The sequence below is a fragment of the Bufo bufo genome, chromosome 2, assembly GCF_905171765.1.
Source record: "Bufo bufo chromosome 2, aBufBuf1.1, whole genome shotgun sequence".
In the NCBI taxonomy this organism is placed as follows: Eukaryota; Metazoa; Chordata; class Amphibia; order Anura; family Bufonidae; genus Bufo; species Bufo bufo.
The window spans coordinates 717,548,143-717,571,344 of record NC_053390.1 but is presented as its reverse complement, the minus strand read 5'-3'; the positions used below and the strand labels follow the sequence as shown (position 1 = coordinate 717,571,344).

The window sequence follows — 23,202 nt, the reverse complement described above, 5'->3', positions numbered from 1 at the left end:
GGTGCTGATAGCATTCTTTAGAAATGTTGGCCCATATTGATAGGATAGCTTCTTGCAGTTGATGGAGATTTGAGGGATGCACATCCAGGGCATGAAGCTCCCGTTCCACCACATCCCAAAGATGCTCTATTGGGTTGAGATCTGGTGACTGTGGGGGCCATTTTAGTACAGTGAACTCATTGTCATGTTCAAGAAACCAATTTGAAATGATTCGAGCTTTGTGACATGGTGCATTATCCTGCTGGAAGTAGCCATCAGAGGATGGATACATGTTCTCATTCTGTTTACGCCAAATTTGGACTCTACCATTTGAATGTCTCAACAGAAATCGAGACTCATTAGACCAGGCAACATTTTTCCAGTCTTCAACAGTCCAATTTTGTTGAGCTCGTGCAAATTGTAGCCTCTTTTTCCTATTTGTAGTGGAGATGAGTGGTACCCGGTGGGGTCTTCTGCTGTTGTAGCCCATCCGCCTCAAGGTTGTGCGTGTTGTGGCTTCACAAATGCTTTGCTGCATACCTCGGTTGTAACGAGTGGTTATTTCAGTCAACATTGCTCTTCTATCAGCTTGAATCAGTCGGCCCATTCTCCTCTGACCTCTAGCAGTTGTCTATGAGAGCCAGCCTGGGGGATGAGCCTCATAGGCTTCTGTAAATGGCAGACCTTTGGCCTTTGTAAGGCTTCCAGGTGCTACAGAAACCATTGATGTCTCGATATAGCAGCCCACGATGTGATGGAGTTAGAGAGGGAGTCATTCCCTCTCTAAACTTCTCAGATCCCACGGTCAGTATTGACCACAGCATCCAAGGGGTTAATCTGCTCGTATCGCTGAAAACTCTGACTCACCAGGGGCCTGGCTGTCCCATCAGAACGCCTTACATGTACAGTGCTTTGCACGAATGGTGTGTTTTCTGCGCCGTAGATGTAGGGCAATCATCAAGCAGGGGTTAATAGATGTGAACTCTGAATAATAGGTTAGAAGGGTCCTCTGACAATAAGCTGATCACAGATTGTCCTGTTGCTAAGACTAGTTTCACACTAACTCTTTTAGATCTGGCAGGTCGTTCCAGGCCGGATCCCACTGCATTTCAGCATTGCCAGAAGCTATCAGATCGCCATCTGTAATGGGGATCGGAGGACATCTGGCCACAACTCAGCCAATATGCAGAGATCCTGGCAGTTATTTTCATCCATCCCATTCTCAGCATGTTTGCCGGATTGCAGCCAAATCTCCACCGGTCCCAGTTGGAAGATGTGGAATGGGGCCGGCAGGTGGCAGGTAGCATCCGGCAGTGCCAGATCCAGACATCTACAGCAGGCTACTCCCTGCTGGAACAGCCTGCTGGAGATGTGTGAAGCTAGCCTAAGATTCCTAAGATCAGATGCAGTCTGTGCTGGGAGTTTTGATTAGTGTAGGTCCGAATACTGAGACCCCACTGATTGCTAGAATGCATATTGCGTTCTCTCTCCTCCCTGCAGAAGATGGAATCAAGATGGGCCCCTAGACTTTGTATCCACTCTGGATAATAGATGGGGGTTCTGAGCAGGGTTAGGGTATTTGAAAATTGAGTTCTGTAAACCAGCCAACCCATACAGGACAGGGATTATGAATACATGACTTTTGCTTATCTATTATATCATGATGTCCCAGTGTGTCGTATTCTGCAAAATGCTCCTTTTCTAACACACTTATCCATGGAGCTGACGTGGGCCAAGTTCAAACAAAGGAATTTTCTTGCTGCGCAGCACAGGTGATTAACGCGCTTTACTTTATTTGGTGTATCCAGATTCCTCTCATTTCAGATCTTTGAAGATGCAAAACCCATGTGCTGTGCGCATTTAGGCGGTCGGGAGCTTTCTGTACTCTGGCCAAATACCTATGCTGGGATAAAACCTGTTAATCCTGGTGTTGAGTTTCAAACCAGAGCAAGTCTCCACAGAATAGCAGAGGAGGCTCCCCCAAAACAAAGCGCCTTTAGAAAGGTATGAAGAAATGTTGACATTCTCCTTAGCCTCTTGGACACAGATAGACAGTTGTATGTGATTCCCCTGATTATCACGGTCAGATTTAAGTCAAAGAGAGGCATTGTATTTCATTTCTTGAAACAAAACTTTTTTTTTGTCCTAAAACATTTTCTTCCTCTGGATTTTTAAGCTTAAACCACTCTCATCAAAGCGTAAAGCTATCCAATTCAGCGCATGGTCTTGAACCACTAAAGAAAGCAATACCATTATAATAAAGTAAGTGCAAGCTTTGTGTCATACTTAGAGATACTAATCACACTTGGGGATAAGCAGGCCGGCTGGATGTTTTCACAACATTTTAATACATAAATGCTCTTGTCAGTCACTTGACAAGGAAAACTCTTCAAGCACACGCATTATGTGCATTGCAGACATACTAGCCACGTTATGGTCTGCTAGGGAGCTTTGGGCTTAGCACACTTCTTGGTGGTGTTGTACCTTTGATCCGTGAAGGAAAGGTCTTTGCGCCTTCTCTACATTTGCCCACACACCAAGACGTCCTACTATTGCTGTAAATAGCACGGTAGTAGCATTAGGAGTCCTATTACTAAGGGGTACTGCATTGGGTTGCATCCTTCTGACAATTTTGACAACTTTATGTATCTATAAACACAATAAATACTGTACATATAAATGCAGGGGACAGTTTATTACCAGCACCTTCCAAATAAGTTTGCCCAACCACATACATTGTAAAGTACTGTTTGTTGAGAGACTGAAATTTTTCAAGGATTAGCCCAGGGACGGCCAACCTGCGGCTCTCCAGATGTTGCTCTGCTGTAGGCAGTCTGGGCATGCTGGGAGTTGTAGTTTTTCTGGAGAGCCTCAGGTTGGACATCCCTGGACTAGCCATATACATTAATAGCTGTTAACTTAACACTTAGTCTGTCAGCTATCTCTAACAACCTCCCGTACACGTGCAAGCTCGACACGTTTAGCAGTGGCTTACCTCCCCAAAAACAAAAAGGATTGGGCATGTTGCGTTCCAACATTGCAATCCTTCTCAGCAGGTCCTCATACACGTTAGGTGGCTGTCCAGTTGTGCCGAAATCAGCGAGTTTGGCTGACATTCTTCTAATATGTATGGCCAACTTTAGTTCCTAATTAGGACTATGTTTTACCAGACATTTGCTGACTGGTCTGTTTGTTTGAACAAGTCTAAACCTGACTGTACTCATTAGAAAAAAATGCCAGGGTGGCCATCCATCTTATCGGGGTATCCCAACTGTCTCCCAAAGGCAGGTGTTGAAGATTGGGCTTTTGGATTTCAACGAGTTCTGCCAACGGTCTTAATGTGTATGGGGCGCTCCCAAATCTCCCCCCGACGTCATCTGGAAGGATTGGGTGAAGGAAATTTTTCCACCTGATCCTTGTGTTCTCCCAGGAGATAAGCTGCTGCCAGAAGTGTCCAACAGCGCTTCTCTCCTCTCTCTCTGCCCATTGAACACACATATATGTCCGACCAAACATGTATGTGTATGGGAGAGTCTGGTAAGATAGCGTCCGACAATTGATTGCTCGGCCAGTTTTTCTTTACTCTGTGCATTGTGCCTGATGAAAACTCCTATTGCTGCTCGATCTGGCGACTCTAGAGGTGTTAACCTAAGGTAATGGCGTTTACCAGTCATTGCACTAAAATTCGAGCATGCCAATATATCTCTGACCCCCGCTGCGAGTGCTCATAACACAAGAGCCAGTCATGGGGCTTGTTGTACTATGTGACTCCTGCCCCACACTGAGAAATCTGAGAAACATATTGCATTTTTTTTTTTGTATAGGGCACTACAATGCATTGGTGTAAGAGAAATGTAAAGTGCAGCTCCTGAAGAGTCCACATGTTGGGTTGAACTATTTTGGGCAACAGTAAGAGCTAGTTTTTACAAGGCTGTATGTAGTCCTTTAGATTGGTAGCAGCATCCTACCTTCAATTCCTCACTTCTCCGTATGATTTGTTGACCTGTTCTCCTTTTTTGATGATTATGAGCTGAAGTAAGATGGACCATTGTTCTCCAAGTACCATGAAACATTGTAAATATTGCAGGCCACAGCCATTGCTTTTACTCTGCTCAATTCATTGTAGTTATATCACTTTCACCTGTTATATTCCATTATAAACAGTCCTATCTGAGGGAACAATGAACTTGGTGTACTTGAAAGGACTGGAGAGGGAGATGAGAGTGTGGGTGGTCATTTACCATAGACTGTGTTGTGTTAAGGCTTGATTTATGAATTCAGTCAGAGTAGACATCTTCAATATGTGTCACTATCTCCAGGCTGACATGAAAAGCTGCACATTCCTTCTAGTTTGGTTATAACCCTATGTCTTATTGATTTTTATTGACATCATTTTTGCCTAATTTTAAAATCAGTGACATGACTTCCTCCACCCAGAAATGTAATCTGTTTGTCACACATGGACATTCCCCAAAAGATACTTATATCGTTAAATATAATGCTTAACTTTGTTGTATTAGTTTTATATAGATTTGTAATGGTTATGTGTCTGTCTTAAAGAGTTATTCCAGTTTCATGATATTGATGACCCGATCCTCAGGATAGGTCAACAACATCAGATCGGTGGGTGTCTGACCCTCAGCACCCCGCCGGAATGGCTGTATGAAGGGGCTGCGACACTAGAGCTGCAGCCTCTTCAATGTTTACCTGCACGCCGTCTACATTGTAGCGTTCTCTCCCAATCACTTGAATGGGATAGACAGTTGTAATTACACTGCACCGCCACTACAATGTAGACGGCGTGCAGGTAAACACTGAAGAGAACGCAGCTCCTGACTAGCACCAGAGTCCCTTCAAACAGCCGATCGATGGAGGTGCCAAGAGTCGGACCTCCTGAGTATAGGTCATCAATTTCTTCAAACTGGAATACCCCTTTAAGGGCATTTTACATACGGTAGTCCGGACATTCCTTGTTAATCATTGGCCCATGTACAAAGCCCGCCGAAGAGAAATGTGTTTCTTGTTTGTCAGATGCACTTTAATGGTGGCATAAAAATAAGCTTATCACCCCATGTAAATAGGGGATGTGCTGCCGACAGTAATGTAAATGAACAACTGCTCAAAAAGAGGATTTGTCTGCGGTTTATCTCCCCATGTGAAGGTCCTTAAATGAGCTCCTTTGACTCACACTTGTTATCTGCCCATGCTAAAGGACCTCTACTGGAAATGGCAGTGAGACATCTTTCAGGACATTCGAGGCCTCAGTGACAATCCTTGACCAAGCGATGTAAATACTATTATTCATTTCTTCACCTATTATATGATAAAAGGAAGGATTGTCACCATCACACAAACATCTCCAGCAGGCCACAAAGTCTCTGCGTGTAATAACAAGGACTTCTAAAGGTAATATACTCTAGGGAAACCATAAGAACTCTGATGTCAAATGCTGACAATTGAGTCGATTCTCATGAACAAGTGTTTAAAACCTTTCATGCTCAACGATCTTTCATCCGACTGTCTGACAAACTTGAAGCACAGCCGACTTCTTTCCAGATGATAATGGTGCGTCATCGGTCGGCTCTATTCTGTGGAGCGGAGAGCAGTCAGACACATTGACGTTATGGTTCCTTATCAGAGATGATCAGGGCCTACAGGGCATAACTACAATTCATAGGGCCCCATAGCAAAGTAAGATGGGGCCACCAACAACTAGTGTAAGAAAATTGAGACAGCTGCATAAGTATAAGATGTGTATAATAGCACAATATATCAGAAAACCCACATTATAGCAAAAAAACGCAATATTGTTATTCCCCACAAAAATGTATAATGTTCTTGCACCAGATTGGGACCCTCAACCTCTGGGTCCCATAGCAAGGGCTATGGCTATAGTTGCGCTCGTGGCTATAGTTACTGTATGCCTAAAGGCACATTTGGTGCCGTCTTTCTCCTGAGTGCAGCAGGTTTTATTTTAGCATATGCCATCCTCTCACATACTTATTACTCCCTGTGATGTAAGCGGAGAAATAATGCAATATATGTCCAATCTTCTGGTGGCCTAGACTTTTCAGGGTCCATATTTGGAGCTAAGATTTGAAGCTGTGAATGACTCCAGAAATAATAATTTGAATGGCCTGATCTGATATTGATGACCTATCCAGGGGATAGGTCATCAATATAAATTCCCAGATAGCCCCTTAAAAGACTTCAATACCTTAGTACCATTACTCATGTAGTGCCAATATAATCCTCAGCTTTGTGAATACTTAGCCCCTGTCCTCAGTGGGCCGCACAAGATAATTTACTATCACACGCTATAGAAAATTTCCTAGTTTTTCAATTTATTGGAACATGTATACAGTAGTCCATGCTGATGTTGCCTTGGATGGTCAGAAACCGAGGAACTGAGTGCTGCAAGGAAACAGTGTTAACACAATTTCCTACAATAATGGCTATCCTTCATTGTTTTAGGTAGGCGAAAATAATAATTTCTTACAACTATGTTGTATTTTACATTTATTTGGGAATCTCTTTTGTGACCTCAGTCCTATCCTTGTAGAGGACCTGCCTACTGAGCCATAACCATTCCAGGGTCTTTCTCCCATAACACTCAAGTCATTCAAGCAGAACTATCTCTTTCTGAAGGCCACAAACAAAAGGAGGGAATGCTTTCAGGACCTCTTAGATAGCGGCCTTCACTTCTGCTGACATGCCGCCTGACAGTTGCTCAGCTTGGCTTTGTTTCACAACAAAGAGAGTGGCATCAAACAAAGGGATTCAGCTATAAAACGAATGGGTTTAACATATTTTCAAGTTAGGCTCACACCACTTTAATAAAACGCTCCTGTATCTGATATCCAGGGCAGATTCTGCCTCACAGGTTTTTCCCTTTTGGTTCTCTTAGGTATTTATCCAGGTCAGTTATGTGACTAATGCCCTGTTCCTGCAAGGTGATCCCAAACATGAGGCTGCATAGAGTAGGTGGCATGTTTGTGTTTGTTAGAAAACAATCCTTCAATTTAAGGTGTAAAGCCTTGGTCGGATGAGTGTGGCAGTTGTAGCATTATTGACTGACAACATGATCCTCTCTGAAAACCTGAAACATTGTGCAAATGATGCTAAAGAACAAAGCATTCTAAGAGCGAGCCCCACAGGCTGGTTTATGGAAGGGCCAAGAGGGCAGATTCCCTGAGCCACCTAAACCAGGCCTTACCTTATGTTCTTCTAATTATTCTTCATTTGTTTTTAGTAAGGGGCTCATATATCCCATTCCATACTATCACTACCTTACCTTCATATAATTTCTAATAATAGGTTTGATATGTTTATGTATTATTTTGAATGTACTTTTATTTTAACGAACTTTAGAGATTAAAATCAAGTTTGTTTGCTGTCCTCGTGACTAATGTATCACTGAAATCATGACTGAAACTATTCTGGGGCTTGGTCTCCACTGAAAGTCACTGTGGCATCTTCTACATGACCAGATGCATACAGGTGTGCTGCAAGCCTTTAAGGGATTGTTCACATTCTGGGGCCTTTCAGCCTGACTCCCCCTCCTCGCCAGACCTGCAAATGGAACCATACTTCCAGCTCCATGTCAGTGGCCCTCAGCAAGTCCAGTGGGGGGGTCATGCCAAAAGGCCCCCGAACGTGACTAAGGATCAGGCAGTTGGATTGGAGTACTCAATCCCTCTGCTTTTACTACGTATGCTGCCAACAGAAGTGTCTCCCCTCATCCCATTTAGAACACATGGATGCTCTGCTGCGCTGAGCTTACATGTGTATAGGGCAGTTGGAAGAGATAGTTGTCAACCAATGTGCTTGGCCAGCCTAACTATGCAGTGCCAGTCTGTTGTGTCTTCAGCTTTAATTTATTCTTTATTATCACTTTAATTTAAATATATATTTTTAGGCCAAAAGTAGAAATGCATAATGTTTGTCTTTTAAGAAGATGTTTTTACAGTGTATTTTTGCCTCTCTTTAGGCATGATTTCCTACACAGAGTATCTCTTCCTCCTCTGCATATTAACAAGTAAGTACATCACTCAAGACACTTCTGTGCATAATAAAATATGTTTTATTTTACCCTAAAAAAAAAGGTTGTCATTGTATCCTCCAATTTCGTTGCAACTGGCAAGTCAGAAACAAAGAGAAGAACATACCGTAACTCGATGGTCATAAAATAGTCTTAGTAAATAGAGAGGTCAAGTATAGATTTAAACATGTAAGAAATGTCCACATAAAGGAGCCGTACTAAGTGATACAACCTTATGCAAATGCTTCTTCTGCTAAAACACCCACTTGATATTACAGATTACAGAAGAATTGATTTAAAGTGTTGTTGCACTTGCACTCTAAGGCTACTTTCACACTGGCGTTTTGGCTTTCCGTTTGTGAGATCCGTTCAGGGCTCTCGCAAACGGTCTAAAACGGATACGTTTTGCCCTAATGCATTCTGAATGGAAAAGGATCCGCTCAGAATGCATCAGTTTGCTTCAGTTCCGTCTCCAAAGCAGAATGGAGACGGGACACCAAAACACTGCTTGCAGCGTTTTGGTGTCCGTCTGACGAAACTGAGCCAAACTGATCCCTTCTGACACACAATGTAAGTCAATGGGGACAGATTAGTTTTCTATGACACAATCTGGCACAATAGAAAACGGATCCGTCCTTCATTGACGTTCAATGATGTTCAAGACGGATCCGTCTTGGATATGTTCAAGATAATACAAACGGATGCAGACGGTTGTATTATCTAATCGGATCAGTCTGTGCAGATCCATGACGGATCCGCACCAAACGCGAGTGTGAAAGTAGCCTAAAATGCATTCTTACTCAAAAATCGTTAACGGGGTTCTGGTTCTCTGGTCTGCAGATACTGATGATGTAGCTTCACAATAGGTCATCAGTATCAGATATGTGGGCATCCGACACCCGGACCCCCACTGATCTACTGTATCACTGTAAACGGAAGCAGAAGGCCCCCGGACACTGTGTGGTGGCCCTGCCGGGGAACTGCAGCTTGGCTCCCATTCAAGTGAATGAGAACTAAGGTTCAGTACACCACTGCCAGAAATGCACTGGTGTACTGAACCTTAGTTCTCATTCACTTGAATGGGAGCCAAGCTGCAGTTCCCCGGCAGGGCCACCACATTGTGTACAGAGTTGTCTGCCTCCAGCTCCATACATAGTATAGGTTCTGGTGCCACAGCTGCCCCAAAACAGCGGATTGGTGGGGTGCCATGTGTTAACCCTCCACAGATTTCATATTGATGACTCATCCAAAGGATGAATCATCAATATCTGAGAAAACCCCTTTGGGCCTCTTAAGCGGGCAATTTTCTGGAATGAAGGATTTTTTTCCCCGATAATTGAGGTAAATGAGGTGAGCACTGTATTTAGATGCAGCAATCATCTTCTCTGTATGGAGATGAGCAATCAGAGCGGCAATTGCTTGTTCTCATAGAGAATCATTGTTTATGGGCAGCAGATCCCTGTTTGCACAGCACAATCTGATGCCCAAAATGTTGATAACGGTGTCCGCATCAAAGATGCCTTCACCTGATGAACGAGCGGGTGATCATCAAGAGACTGGAGGTAGTGTTACACAGGACAATTATTGGGAACAAGCGCTCCTAGGAACGCTCCTTACTGATATTCAGCCAGTGTAAAGGGGTCTTTACTCCTCATGTGTAACTAGAGGAAGGCGTTATATTCCAAATTCACATGAGCAGATAAACGGACTTCAGAAACTATAGAAGTAAACAGGAGATAATCTTGTCCCCACTGTCAGCCTGCAAGATTTTTTGGCATGGTACTGAAACAAATAGTCTTAGAAATCTAACTCAGAACCGCAGGGTTAGTGTACTGTTGATCTGATGAGAAGATTTCATTATATATTGTTAATTTTTTAATTGTAATTTGATATAAAATACGATCAAAGTCGATGAGGAGAGAAATTATTGGAATATTATTTTTTGTGCTCCTTGAACCACTTCCCAATTGCCCATTGACTATAAACGTCCTGGGCGGTCAGGTTTATCTCTGAATGGACGTACTGGAACATCCTTTCAGAGATTGCAGCCGCACGCTAATCGTGCTGTGCCAGCAGGACACCCCAGAGAGAAGGCAGGGACCGTTCCTGGGTGTCCCTGCCTTCTAGATCGGTGTATACACAGCGCTGAACGAGCAACATATTTGGTATTGCTTCCCTGACGACCGGCTCTATAAAAATATCACATGATCTACCCCATCAGATGAACGCCGTAAAAAAATAAAGTAAATAAACATTAGCCAAAACAGCTCTTTTAGTTAATTCACCTCCAAAAAACATAATGTTAATTGATCGAAAAGTCATTTGTAACTCAAAATAGTAGCAATAAAAATGTTACCTCATCCCGCAAAAAATGAGCCCCCACACAAGACCATAGCCAGAAAAAAAAAAATGGCCCTAAGAAAATTGCAACACAAAAACATGTTTTTTTTTTCTAAAAATGCTCTTATTGTGTAAAACATAAAAAAAAAAATAGACATATTTGGTATTGGCGCGTCCGTAACAACTGACTCTACAAAAATATCACATGATCTACCCCATCAAGTGAACAGCGTAAAAAAAACTAATAAAAATTACGCCAAAACAGCTTTTTTTAGTCACCGCACCTCCAAAAAATCATAATATCAATCAAACAAAAAGTCTTATGTAGCCCAAAATGGTAGCAATAAAAATGTCACCTCATCCCGCAAAAACAAGCTCTCACACAAGACCATAGCCAGAGAAATTAAAAAAATATGGCTCTAAGAAAATGGCAACACAAAAACATGATTTTTTTTTTAAATGTTCTTATTGTGTAAAAAGTAAAAAAAATATATAAAAAAAATAGACCTATTTGGTATCTTTGCATTCGTAACGACCGGATCTACAAAAATATCACATGATTTACCCTATCAAGTGAACGGTGTAAAAAAAAAATATATAGAAAAATGACACCAAACTGATTTTTTTGAGTTCACCTCCTAAAAAATTAGATAAAAAGCTACCAGAAAGCCAAATGTACCCCAAAAAATAAGCCGTCACGCAGCTCAGTCAACAAAAAAATTAAAAAGTTATCGGTCTTAAAAACCATGACAGAAAATTCCATGTTCGAAAATCCAGATGCTGCTCCCTCCCTTCTGAGCCCTGGCATATCCCCAAATAACAGTTTACGACCACAATTGGGGTGTTACTGTATTCAGGAGAAAATGGGTAGCAAATTGTGGGGGATATTCTCCTGTTATCTTTTGTGAAAAATAAAGTTTGGGCCTAAAGCATAATTTCCTTGTTAAACAAAAAGAAGTAATTTTTCATTTTCACACTCAAGGGTCATACATTCGATGAAACGCCTGTTGGGTCAAAGTGCTCGCTACACCCCTTAAAAATTCCTTGGGTGGTGTAGTTTACAAAATGTGGTCACTTTTGGGGGGTTTTCACTGTGGAGGTACCTCAGGGTCTCTTCTAATGCAACATAGCACTCTAAGACCATTCCAGCAAAATCTGCCCTCCAAAAACCATATGGCGCTCCTTGCCTTCTGAGCCCTGCCGTGTGCCCATACATCGGTATACGACCACATATGGGGTGTTTCTGTAAACTGCAGAATAAGGGTAATAAGTATTGAGTTTTGTTTGGCTGTTAACCCTTAATTGTTACAGGAAAAAATTAATAAAAATGGAAAATCTGCAAAAAAAAAATAAATGAAATTTTGAAATTTCGCCTCTACTTTGCTTTAACTCCTGTGCAATACTGAAAGGGTTAATAACATTTTTTAAATCAGTTTTGAATAGTTTGAGGGATGTTGTTTCTAAAATGGGGTATTTATGGGTAGTCTCTGTTATGTGAGCTCCTCAAAATGACTTCAGAATTGAACTGGTCCTTTAAAAAATAAATTTTGGAAATTTTCTTTCAAATTTCAAAATTGCTTCTAAAATTCTAAAACCTTCTAACATCCTAAAAAAATAAAATTACATTATTAAAAAGATGCCAACATAAAGTAGACCTATGGTGAATGTTAATTAATGAGTATTTTATGAGGTATCACTATCTATGAGGTAGCAATATGTCTTAAAAGCAGACAGATTCAAATTTAGAAAACAGTGAATTTCTTCACATTTTCGTTAACTTTTGGATTTTTTTTATAAATAAAGGTGAAATATATTGACTCAAATTTACCATTAACATGAAGTACAATGTGTCACGAGAAAACATTCTTTGAACGGCTTGGATAAATAAAAGCATTCCAAAGTTATTACCACATAAAGTGACACATGTCAGATTTGCAAAATTAGGCCTGGTCAGGAAGGGGGCAAATGGCCCGGTCTGGAAGTGGTTAAAGGGAACCTGTCTCCTCTCCTGAAATGTTTTAGTAATTACTTGCATTCTCCATGCAGGAACAATTCTGGAGCATTTTTTCATTTAAAGGGGTTGGCCTATCAAAGACAATGGTGGCATATCGCTAGGATATGAGCCCATTGTCTGATAGGTGCGGGTCCTACCTCTTGGAGCAGGGAGAGCAGTGGCTGGAGGACCCCGAGCTCGGCTATTTTCGGTGGCCCCATGGAAATGAATGGAGGGCGGCTGCACATGCGCAGTGCGCTCTCCTCCACCTTTCCCCACTCCGTTCTCGGTGTAGACAATAGTCTTCACTCTGTATCCTGAGACCTTCATGCAATAAATTGGATGTTTTGACAGTGGTGAGTGCCGCAGATTCCATCTTCAAAGTATAGTGCTGCCAGTGACAGACGGTGAAGGTACACACCCCAACAGGTAACACCCGATTGCTGGAAATTCATTCATAAACTTTAGTAGGAGTAAGGCACAGCGCATGTCCAGGCAAATCTATCAGGAATTTGTGCTGTTCAGACGTCTGCTGGCCAGATATGTAACTGGATCCATTGCTTTGTTTGTATATTTTAGATGGATAATATTAAATACAAATTATAGTTTTATGAGAATTTGAATGCTTTTTTTTTTAGATTGTAGTATGTCAGGTAAAGTGAAATAGGTGAAGGGACTGAACAACTGGCGCTAAAATGCACATTCAGGTACCAGACTAAACTAAGTAGGACCCCACTGTTTGCATTGTAAATAGTTGCGCTGTATTACGGATGCCTTTTGGCCATTAACAAGACAGAACGATTAAAGTATAAAAAATCCAAAGTTCCCTAGACAATAGCCAAAACCATGAAGTATTTTAATCATGTGACATGTACTGGCTGTATATCATTTTTCTAGCCTGTTCACCATGACAGGCCTCCCCGGAGGAGCTCCTCAGACCGGCTGTAAAGTGAAAGTAAAAATCCCAGCATGCATTGCAGCAAGCATGTTCAAAGGAGCGATCACATGACATCACCGCCCACCTGTGTTTCCATAGAGACAAGAGCCCCTCAGATAATATTAATAAGGGTCCATTCACACATCCATAATTTGGGCCCGCATTCACTTTCAATGGGGCTGGAACAGATGCGAATCCGCATTTCCGGGATCCGCATCCGTTTTTTCGGGATCAGCAATTACGTTCCTGAAAAAAATAGAACATGTCCTATTCTTGTCCGCAATTGCGGAGCCCAGAAAAGGCATTTTCTATTATAGTGTCTGTGATGTGCGGTCCGCACATTGCAGGTATCCGTGTGAATGGACCCTTAGTCATCAGTGAATAACTGCTGTACAGACATAGCAATAGGATGTACGCCCCAGCAGCACACAGGAATATGATGCTAATGTATCACACATATGTTACTGGGGAGGGGGAGGGGCCCTGTTTATAAACTTGCTGTAGGGCCTGGTCATTTCTAGTTGCACCATTGGATGTAAGCCATGAACAGAATGGAGGGGGAGATGTATCATTTTCCTTTTTCCTGAAAAGTAGTGTTGGAAAGTTGCAAACTATGTGTTTGCGACTTTTTAAGTGTGCCTTTAAAAAAAGGGGGCGTGGCAATGACACGGAGGGGGCGTGACCAGTCCCCCCAACAAATTTATGCAAATGTTCACCAGTTTTCTGACTCAAATGAAGCCAGAAATCTACGGCAGCTCTGAGCTGTCATAGATTTCTGTTTAGGTGCATGGACGGCCATAGGAGGGGGCTGTTGAGCGGGGGGACATCTTTGTTGCACAAGAGCTCTGATGAATAAATTTGTACAAATCGATCTGCTCACATTGAGAGGAGCATCCTGTCTATAATCACACGACTAAGGCTATGTTCACACTAGCGTTAGCAGGCCGTTCCCCTACCGGGTCCGTGCTATCGCTAGTCCACGAGTGCCGCCGGAAGTCCGCTCCGGCCCATTCACATTTACTGATGCCCAGCATGCTGCGTTTTTTGCCCAGCCGCCTCTCGGCTTGTTTGCCGTGCTGCGGCCGCATCTCCGACCTGTCCCCATTAAAGTGAATGGGGTCAGGGCGGACTTCCGGCGGCACTCGTGGGCTAGCGTTAGCACGGATCACTGTATACAGTGTACAGGGGGTCACGAATCTCAATATGCAGTGGTGGGGGTCATGTATCACCATATACAGAGTGCAGGAAGGAGAGGGTACACAATTATAGATGGTGAGACCAGTGACTGCTGCTGATATCACTGACCTCAGCCATACTGACAGCTCACAAGGGGTTAAAGCTCCTGAACTGTTGGTCTGGCTGTAATATCATGTCTGTAATAAGAACACAGAGCAGAGGGGCCATAAACAGGACAGACACTGGGATTGATCACAGTTTGTGGTCCACAGCACTTCCCTGGCTCTGCCACATCCTCACATGTTGGCAGGATCCTCTCAGTACAGGGGAAACAGAGGGGGCAGAGCCTGCAGACAGATCAGCCATCACAGCTTCCCCTCAGTCTCCCTAACACGTGTCCCTGCTAAGTCCCTGCCAGCCAAGAGTGCCAGTCACAGAAGGCAAGAGAAAAACAATCAGGTGGTCTCTAGGACCCTAGCGTGTTATTGCAACCTCACTGGCAGTACATTAAAACGAAGTCTTTATTGTGATTTCTAAAATAACATACACTGCGTGCAGAATTATTAGGCAAATGAGTATTTTGACCACATCATCCTCTTTATGCATGTTGTCTTACTCCAAGCTGTATAGGCTCGAAAGCCTACTACCAATTAAGCATATTAGGTGATGTGCATCTCTGTAATGAGAAGGGGTGTGGTCTAATGACATCAACACCCTATATTAGGTGTGCATAATTATTAGGCAACTTCCTTTCCTTTGGCAAAATGGGTCAAAAGAAGGACTTGACAGGCTCAGAAAAGTCAAAAATAGTGAGATATCTTGCAGAGGGATGCAGCAATCTTAAAATTGCAAAGCTTCTGAAGCGTGATCATCGAACAATCAAGCGTTTCATTCAAAATAGTCAACAGGGTCGCAAGAAGCGTGTGGAAAAACCAAGGCGCAAAATAACTGCCCATGAACTGAGAAAAGTCAAGCGTGCAGCTGCCAAGATGCCACTTGCCACCAGTTTGGCCATATTTCAGAGCTGCAACATCACTGGAGTGCCCAAAAGCACAAGGTGTGCAATACTCAGAGACATGGCCAAGGTAAGAAAGGCTGAAAGACGACCACCACTGAACAAGACACACAAGCTGAAACGTCAAGACTGGGCCAAGAAATATCTCAAGACTGATTTTTCTAAGGTTTTATGGACTGATGAAATGAGAGTGAGTCTTGATGGGCCAGATGGATGGGCCCGTGGCTGGATTGGTAAAGGGCAGAGAGCTCCAGTCCGACTCAGACGCCAGCAAGGTGGAGGTGGAGTACTGGTTTGGGCTGGTATCATCAAAGATGAGCTTGTGGGGCCTTTTCGGGTTGAGGATGGAGTCAAGCTCAACTCCCAGTCCTACTGCCAGTTTCTGGAAGACACCTTCTTCAAGCAGTGGTACAGGAAGAAGTCTGCATCCTTCAAGAAAAACATGATTTTCATGCAGGACAATGCTCCATCACACGCGTCCAAGTACTCCACAGCGTGGCTGGCAAGAAAGGGTATAAAAGAAGAAAATCTAATGACATGGCCTCCTTGTTCACCTGATCTGAACCCCATTGAGAACCTGTGGGCCATCATCAAATGTGAGATTTACAAGGAGGGAAAACAGTACACCTCTCTGAACAGTGTCTGGGAGGCTGTGGTTGCTGCTGCACGCAATGTTGATGGTGAACAGATCAAAACACTGACAGAATCCATGGATGGCAGGCTTTTGAGTGTCCTTGCAAAGAAAGGTGGCTATATTGGTCACTGATTTGTTTTTGTTTTGTTTTTGAATGTCAGAAATGTATATTTGTGAATGTTGAGATGTTATATTGGTTTCACTGGTAAAAATAAATAATTGAAATGGGTATATATTTGTTTTTTGTTAAGTTGCCTAATAATTATGCACAGCAATAGTCACCTGCACACACAGATATCCCCCTAAAATAGCTAAAACTAAAAACAAACTAAAAACTACTTCCAAAAATATTCAGCTTTGATATTAATGAGTTTTTTGGGTTCATTGAGAACATGGTTGTTGTTCAATAATAAAATTAATCCTCAAAAATACAACTTGCCTAATAATTCTGCACTCCCTGTATACATTTCTTGAGATCAGGTGGTTAAAACTCTCAGGAATGAATTATAAACGGGATGTGGTCTCTGATACTGAGATGTGATTAACCTCTTGACTAATGTCACCCCCAAGGGGTTGGGGTACACTCAGGGTGCTTAGGTACATCTATTATGGATCCCTAAATAACATTCCTGCCTAAAATCTGAAACCTGCTTCCCTACATGTTTCCCGAGCGATTCGGCGTCTTCAGGGGAAACCACCTATTCGTTTCCCCTGAAGACGCCGAATCGCTCGGCGAAACATGTAGGGAAGAAGGTTTCAGATTTTAGGCAGGAATGTTATTTAGGGATCCATAATAGATGTACCTAAGCACCCTGAGTGTACCCCAACCCCTTGGGGGTGACATTAGTCAAGAGGTTAATCACATCTCAGTATCAGAGACCACATCCCGTTTATAATTCATTCCTGAGAGTTTTAACCACCTGATCCCAAGAAATGTATATGTTATTTTAGAAATCACAATAAAGACTTAGTTTTAATGTACTGCCAGTGAGGTTGCAATAACACGCTAGGGTCCTAGAGACCACCTGATTGTTTTTCTCTTTCCAATGAATAGCGTGGCAACCTCCTGTGGGATCCATTTGTTTGTTAATAGTGAGAGTCACAGAAGGAAAGCACCTTTGATACAAGTAGGGTGCTTTAGGACCCAGACAGCAGCACACTCCTTCAGGCATGGACAAGGCAGCTCCTCCATGGTAGTACATGCAGGGATGGACAAGACAGGCTGCTGTGAGAGCAGGACAGGAGGGGGCGTGGTGAGAGCAGGACAGGAGGGGGCGTGGTGAGAGCAGGACAGGAGGGGCGTGGTGAGAGCAGGACAGGAGGGGGCGTGGTGAGAGCAGGACAGGAGGGGGCGTGGTGAGAGCAGGACAGGAGGGGGCGTGGTGAGAGCAGGACAGGAGGGGGCGTGGTGAGAGCAGGACAGGAGGGGGCGTGGTGAGAGCAGGACAGGAGGGGGCGTGGTGAGAGCAGGACAGGAGGGGGCGTGGTGAGAGCAGGACAGGAGGGGCGTGGTGAGAGCAGGACAGGAGGGGCGTGGTGAGAGCAGGACAGGAGGGGGCGTGGTGAGAGCAGGACAGGAGGGGGCGTGGTGAGAGCAGGACAGGAAAAACACATCAAAACTGATTGCACCCCCACAGAAAAAACGGAAACACTGAACACAAATGCAGACAAAACTGACTGAACTTGCTTGCGTAATGGTGCGAGTTTCACTGAACCCTCCCTGACACAATCCGTATCGTTGGTGTAAAAGAGGCCTTACTCTGCGTCGCTGGAACTTTTTCTTTCTGGTTTGCTCTATCACTTTTCTGCTAATTGATTGTTATCGGTTGATTACATTACATTAAGCTCAGGAAATATAAAACCTTGACAAACCTAGAATTAGAAAATAAAATAACCAATTAATGTTTCTTCAAAAATTCATTAAAGGGTTTCTACCACCACATTTTGACCTAATTAGCTGTCAGACACTAGCGATCTGCTAGTGTCTGCTCTACCTAACCATGTTATTGTAATTCCTTTCTCTGCAGCGGTTACCCTAAAAAATGTCAGCGGTTACCCCTCTCCTCTAGATTGACAGCCTACTCGCGCCTGCGCCGTGTGCTTCTGTATTCGGCGCAGGCGCAGTGACTGTTGGACTGCTCCCTGCGCCGTAATGATGCCGAATACAGAAGCACACGGCGCAGGCGCGAGTGGGCTGTCAATCTAGAGGAGAGGGGCGGGCTGGAGCGCGCTGGGCGGCAGAAATGGTGAGTGGACGGAGCCTCTAGGTGCTGAAAAGACGCCCCCATAGCACCTAGAGGCTCATTTGCATATCAATAAAACAACGTTTTTTAGGGTAACCGCTGCAGAGAAAGGTCTTAGAATAGCATGGTTAGGTAGAGCAGACACTAGCAGATCGCTAGTGTCTGACAGCTAATTAGGTCAAAATGTGGTGGTAGAAACCCTTTAACAGTTCATGATTGTTATCAATTATATGTGATTCATTAGCTGAAGTAAATGGGTGATTTGGAGAAGTAAAATGTGGCCAGCATAGACGAGACGTCTTCTGTAGTCTGCTCTATTTAAAGTGGTTGGCTGTTTTTGAAATATTTTCTAAATGCCCATAAACTGCTTGCTGGGGCACAGTAAATTGCAAAGCTGCTCATACTTTGCCCCTTCAAGTTGCCCATCTGTCTCTAGACACACAGATGGGCAGCTGGGGCCTTCTAACCTGAAGGGGTAAAGTATCAGCCGCTTTACAGTTAATTGTGGCACAGCAATCAGTTTAGGAAATGTTCTTATGAAATGTCCAACTCCCTTAAAGCAAAACAAAAATAAATTCCTTGTCCCAGGAGAATGTTCTCTCTTCTAGAACTGTCTCTCCAAGGTATTCTTCACTGGAAATATTGCTATAATGAGACAGAGACCACAGCACAGGGAAGGATTGACACTCATTATAGAGATACTCGATGCCTTGGCAGCCACCTTTCCAGATAAGCAGAGGCACATGGAAAGATAGCCATAGTTTCATAGTCAAAGGTCTTTTGTAAGACAGAGTACATATGAATTTTATAGTGAAGCACAGTTCACTTTGAGGTCTTAGCCTGGCCATACACAATAGATGTGTACTAGCCAAACTCACAGATTTGTGTGGGTTTGGTCAACCATGGATATGGTGGGTCTCCCTCAACAGCTTTTTTATGTGTATAGCCAGCTTTACTGGCAGGGAGGCAGGCTTTGAAATCTCACTTTTGCTTTCGTATTGTTCTTTTTAAGTAGGCCACGGTTATACTGATTAAACAGAGACCAGAGCTAAGGGGATTTATTACGTTTGATTAAACTGGTTGTCTCACCAGAGAAAACTTATTTCAGGATACAGGCCTGGCAAACACCTGATTTTGCAGGGCAAAGCTACAGCCAAATAGATGATTGTCCATCCTTGTAATTCAGAATGGGAGTAGCTCAAAGAGTGCCTTTGGGGCTCCAAGCAGGGGATTCCTCTCTACAATGTCCATATATCCTAACAGGCATATAGAAAGGGGTTGTCTTTATGAAACAACCCCTTTAAACTAAAATCAGATGTAAAAACGACATAAAAAATGACAAATAGAGGCAAGGTGTCTTTAAAGTATAACTGTCATGTTTTCATTAAAACATTTTTAGCATATGTTACTGCTGCTCCAGCATTATGCATAAATTAATCTATAGTTTCTTCACATACCACTGTTTTCCTTGAATTTTTTCCTTAGTTACAGCTATTTTAACCTCTACAATATAACGATCTTCTCAAGATAGCTCCTCTGCCAGTTCTCTGAGGCCAAAACTGCTTTCCCTCACTTCACATACACACATGCTGTAGCCAGAAGTTTCCTGCCAGCCAATCAGATTGGATTACTGAGAGACACGCCTCCTCACTCTGAAGCCTAATGCAGGCATGCAGTGTGAAGGACCGCCCCTCTGTCTTCTGTTTATACTAAATAGCAATGGTCTTTTAAGGGACCAGTGTAAAGGGACAGGGGACATTCTTGAAAGCTGTTATTATAAGGTAATTACAGATCATTTGACAATCATTGACAGACTAACTCAGGTATACATGCCTAGCTCTAATAAACTAGCAAAAAAAAAAAACAGTTACACTTTAAACTTTCATAAAGTACAGTGGTCCCCCAAGTTACAATATTAATTGGTTCCGGGACGACCATTGTAAGTTAAAACCATTGTAAATGAGTCCATAACTCTATGGAAAACCAGTAATTGGTTCCAAAGCCCAAAATGTCATCCTAAGATAAGGAAAAGTGAAGTTTTAAGAAAAATAAGCTGCTAGCCCAAGACAGATAAAGCATGTCCTTACATAAAACAAACCGGAATAGATGCTGGAAGTTGTAAATGACTTTCTGAGGTGAGGGCAGGAGCTTCTTTAGGGTCTTGCACAGGATATACATGTACGAGAAAAGTAACATGCCGCAGCTCATCCTGGCACAGACAGGGGGCAGTACAGAACATTTAGTACCGCAGAGGAGCTACTAGACAACTAATACAGAAATGGCCATGTCGATTGCTTGGATCTGAGTCTGAGGCATTGTATGTTGAGTCTAGTTTCAACTTACGATGGACCAGAAAAGACCATTGCATTTTGAGAATATTGTATCCCAAAGCCATTGTATCTTGAGATATCACTGTAGTTGGAAATTATCACTATGGAAATAGAAATACTGAGTTGTTAGTTGTTAGCAAATATAAATTAAAAGAACCTGTCACCATGAAATGCAGTGCAATCAGCAGGCATCAGGTAATAGAGCAGGAGGAGCTGAGCAGATTGATATATAGTTTTCTGGGAAAATATTCAGTATAACTTGTAATTATTTATATCTCTGCTTTTTCTGATTTCCTTGTTCACAGGGGAGGCGTTATCAGTGACTGACCGCTATCTCTGTATACACAGTTACACAGAGAATACTATCTATCACAGATAACATCTCCCTGTGTACAGCTATCAGTGACTGACAGCTATCTCTGTATACACACTTACACAGACAATTCTATAAATCACTGATAACACCTCCTCCATGTACAGCTAACAGTGACTCACAGCTATCTTTGTATACACACTTACACAGAGAGTGCTATCAATCACTGATAATACCTTCCACATGAACAGTGAAATCACAAATAGCAGAAATATAAACATATAAATGACACTTTTTAGGGTACTTTCACACTAGTGGCAAGGAACACCTGCAGGCTGTATTATAGTCAATGGGACCGGAGCAGTAGTCCGTGGGCACGCGTGCACTAGCGGCAGCACGGATCCGACAGGCTGTTCACCCACCGGAACAGCCTGCCAGAGTTCCTTGCCGCTAGTGTGAAACTAGCCTTAGTGAATCTTTTGCCATAAAACTATATATCAATCTGCTCAGCTCCTCCTGTTCTATAACATGCTACCTGCAGATTGCACTGCATTTAGTGGTGACAGGTCCTCTTGAAGACTGAGGAAGGACAAAAGCATAAAACCTGGCTCCTTCAGACGATGAGTTAATCTGGTATGGCTAATTGAAAAGCTCTCAGTACACAAAGTGGCCCATAAAGCAATAGTAGATTTAAACATGTACTTAAGAGTTGGATAATCCACCTAATTAACTGCAGCAGCGATTTTGCAGCAAAGACAACTCCATTTTTAGCCTTTGGACTTCAGGTATACAGTATTTTAAATGCTTTGAAATTGTGATGCTGTTTAAAAGAAAAAGCTTTAGAGCATATTTGTATCGTACACACCTTTTGACATGTCATAGAGCAGCACAGTGGCTCAGTGATTAGTACTGTTGCCTTGCAGCCCTGAGGTTCTAGGTTCAAATCTGACCAAGGACCAACATCTGCATGTAGTTTGTATGTTCTTCTCGTGTTTGCATGAGTTTCCCCCGGGTACTCCGGTTTCCTCTCACACTCCAAAGACATACTGATAGGGAATTGTGAGCCCCACTGGGGACAGCATGATGCTAATGTCTATAAAGTGCTGCGGAATATAGTAGCGCTATATAAATGAGTAAAATAATAGAGATGTGTCTGTATGGATTGAAATGGGTTTGCAAAAGAAAAAAGCCATTTGAAGATGTATAAAAAAAAAAGCTATAGACCCCATAGCAAATATTCACATGCAACAGATTAAGGCTACATGCACACAACCGTGTGCCCCCCGTGGCCGTATTGCGGCCCGCATACAGCGGGTCCGCAATACACAGGCACCGGCCGTGTGCATTCCGCATCACTGATCGCGGACCCATTCACTTGAATGGGTCCTCAATCATGGAGATGTGGAACGGAGGCACGGATTGGAACCCCACGGAAGCACTACGGAGTGGTGTTTGTGGCCGTGCGGACCGTCTGATGCGGATCGCGGACCCCCCTTCAAGTAAATGGGTCCGCGATCCACATGCGGCAGCCCCACGATCCGTGACCGTGCATAGCAGACCCCAATTTGCAGTCCGCAGCACGGGCACGGAGCCCTAACATTCGTGTGCATGTAGCCTAAAGGTATGCTGACACATGGCGGGCACACCTTTGGATTTTCTGCTGTAGAAATTTTAGGCGGAAAATCCGTATCTAATTACAGTACCAGCAAAGTGGATGGGATTTTAGTAAATCTCATCCACAGTGTGAATTGACCTGCAGTTCAGATTTAAAAAACGCCACATACACCTTTGGGCACAATAATTTTTTTTTTTTTATCATTGCATTGTACTTGTTTTGAGCTAAAAATCATTTTTTCAATTGGTCTTTATTAAAAATATGCAATCCTATTTTGTGTACAAAGATGAGATGTTGTACCATTTACTGTCTTTTCCGTCATCTGGGGAGCTGACGAGCTCCTTACGCTGCACTTTGACCTTATAAACACTTATTAGAGGCTCAATTATTATCTTACTGCTAAGTATGTGGCTTAAATAAGTGCTAATGACCTTTTACTAAATTAAAGAAAAGGGTTATTAGATGACCGGTGCATAGTAAAAGTGAAAGTACATGTCACACAGCTAGAAAAACAGTTAATCCTTTGTGACAGAATGGCTCAATATTTTTAATAAAGGCCAATTGAAAATAAGATTTTTTGCCCAAA

At 42.9% G+C, this 23,202-nt stretch overlaps 1 protein-coding gene across 3 annotated transcripts in view; it reads left to right on the top strand.

Moving 5' to 3' along the window:
• MICU3 (mitochondrial calcium uptake family member 3) overlaps nt 1-23,202 on the top strand; it is a 193,284-nt gene that overhangs the window by 86,650 nt on the left and 83,432 nt on the right. For all 3 annotated transcript variants that reach the window (XM_040418799.1, XM_040418797.1, XM_040418798.1), the window contains exon 5: nt 7,970-8,017. In XM_040418799.1, coding sequence (XP_040274733.1) covers nt 7,970-8,017 — 48 coding nt within the window. The remainder of the gene's footprint in view (nt 1-7,969; nt 8,018-23,202) is intronic.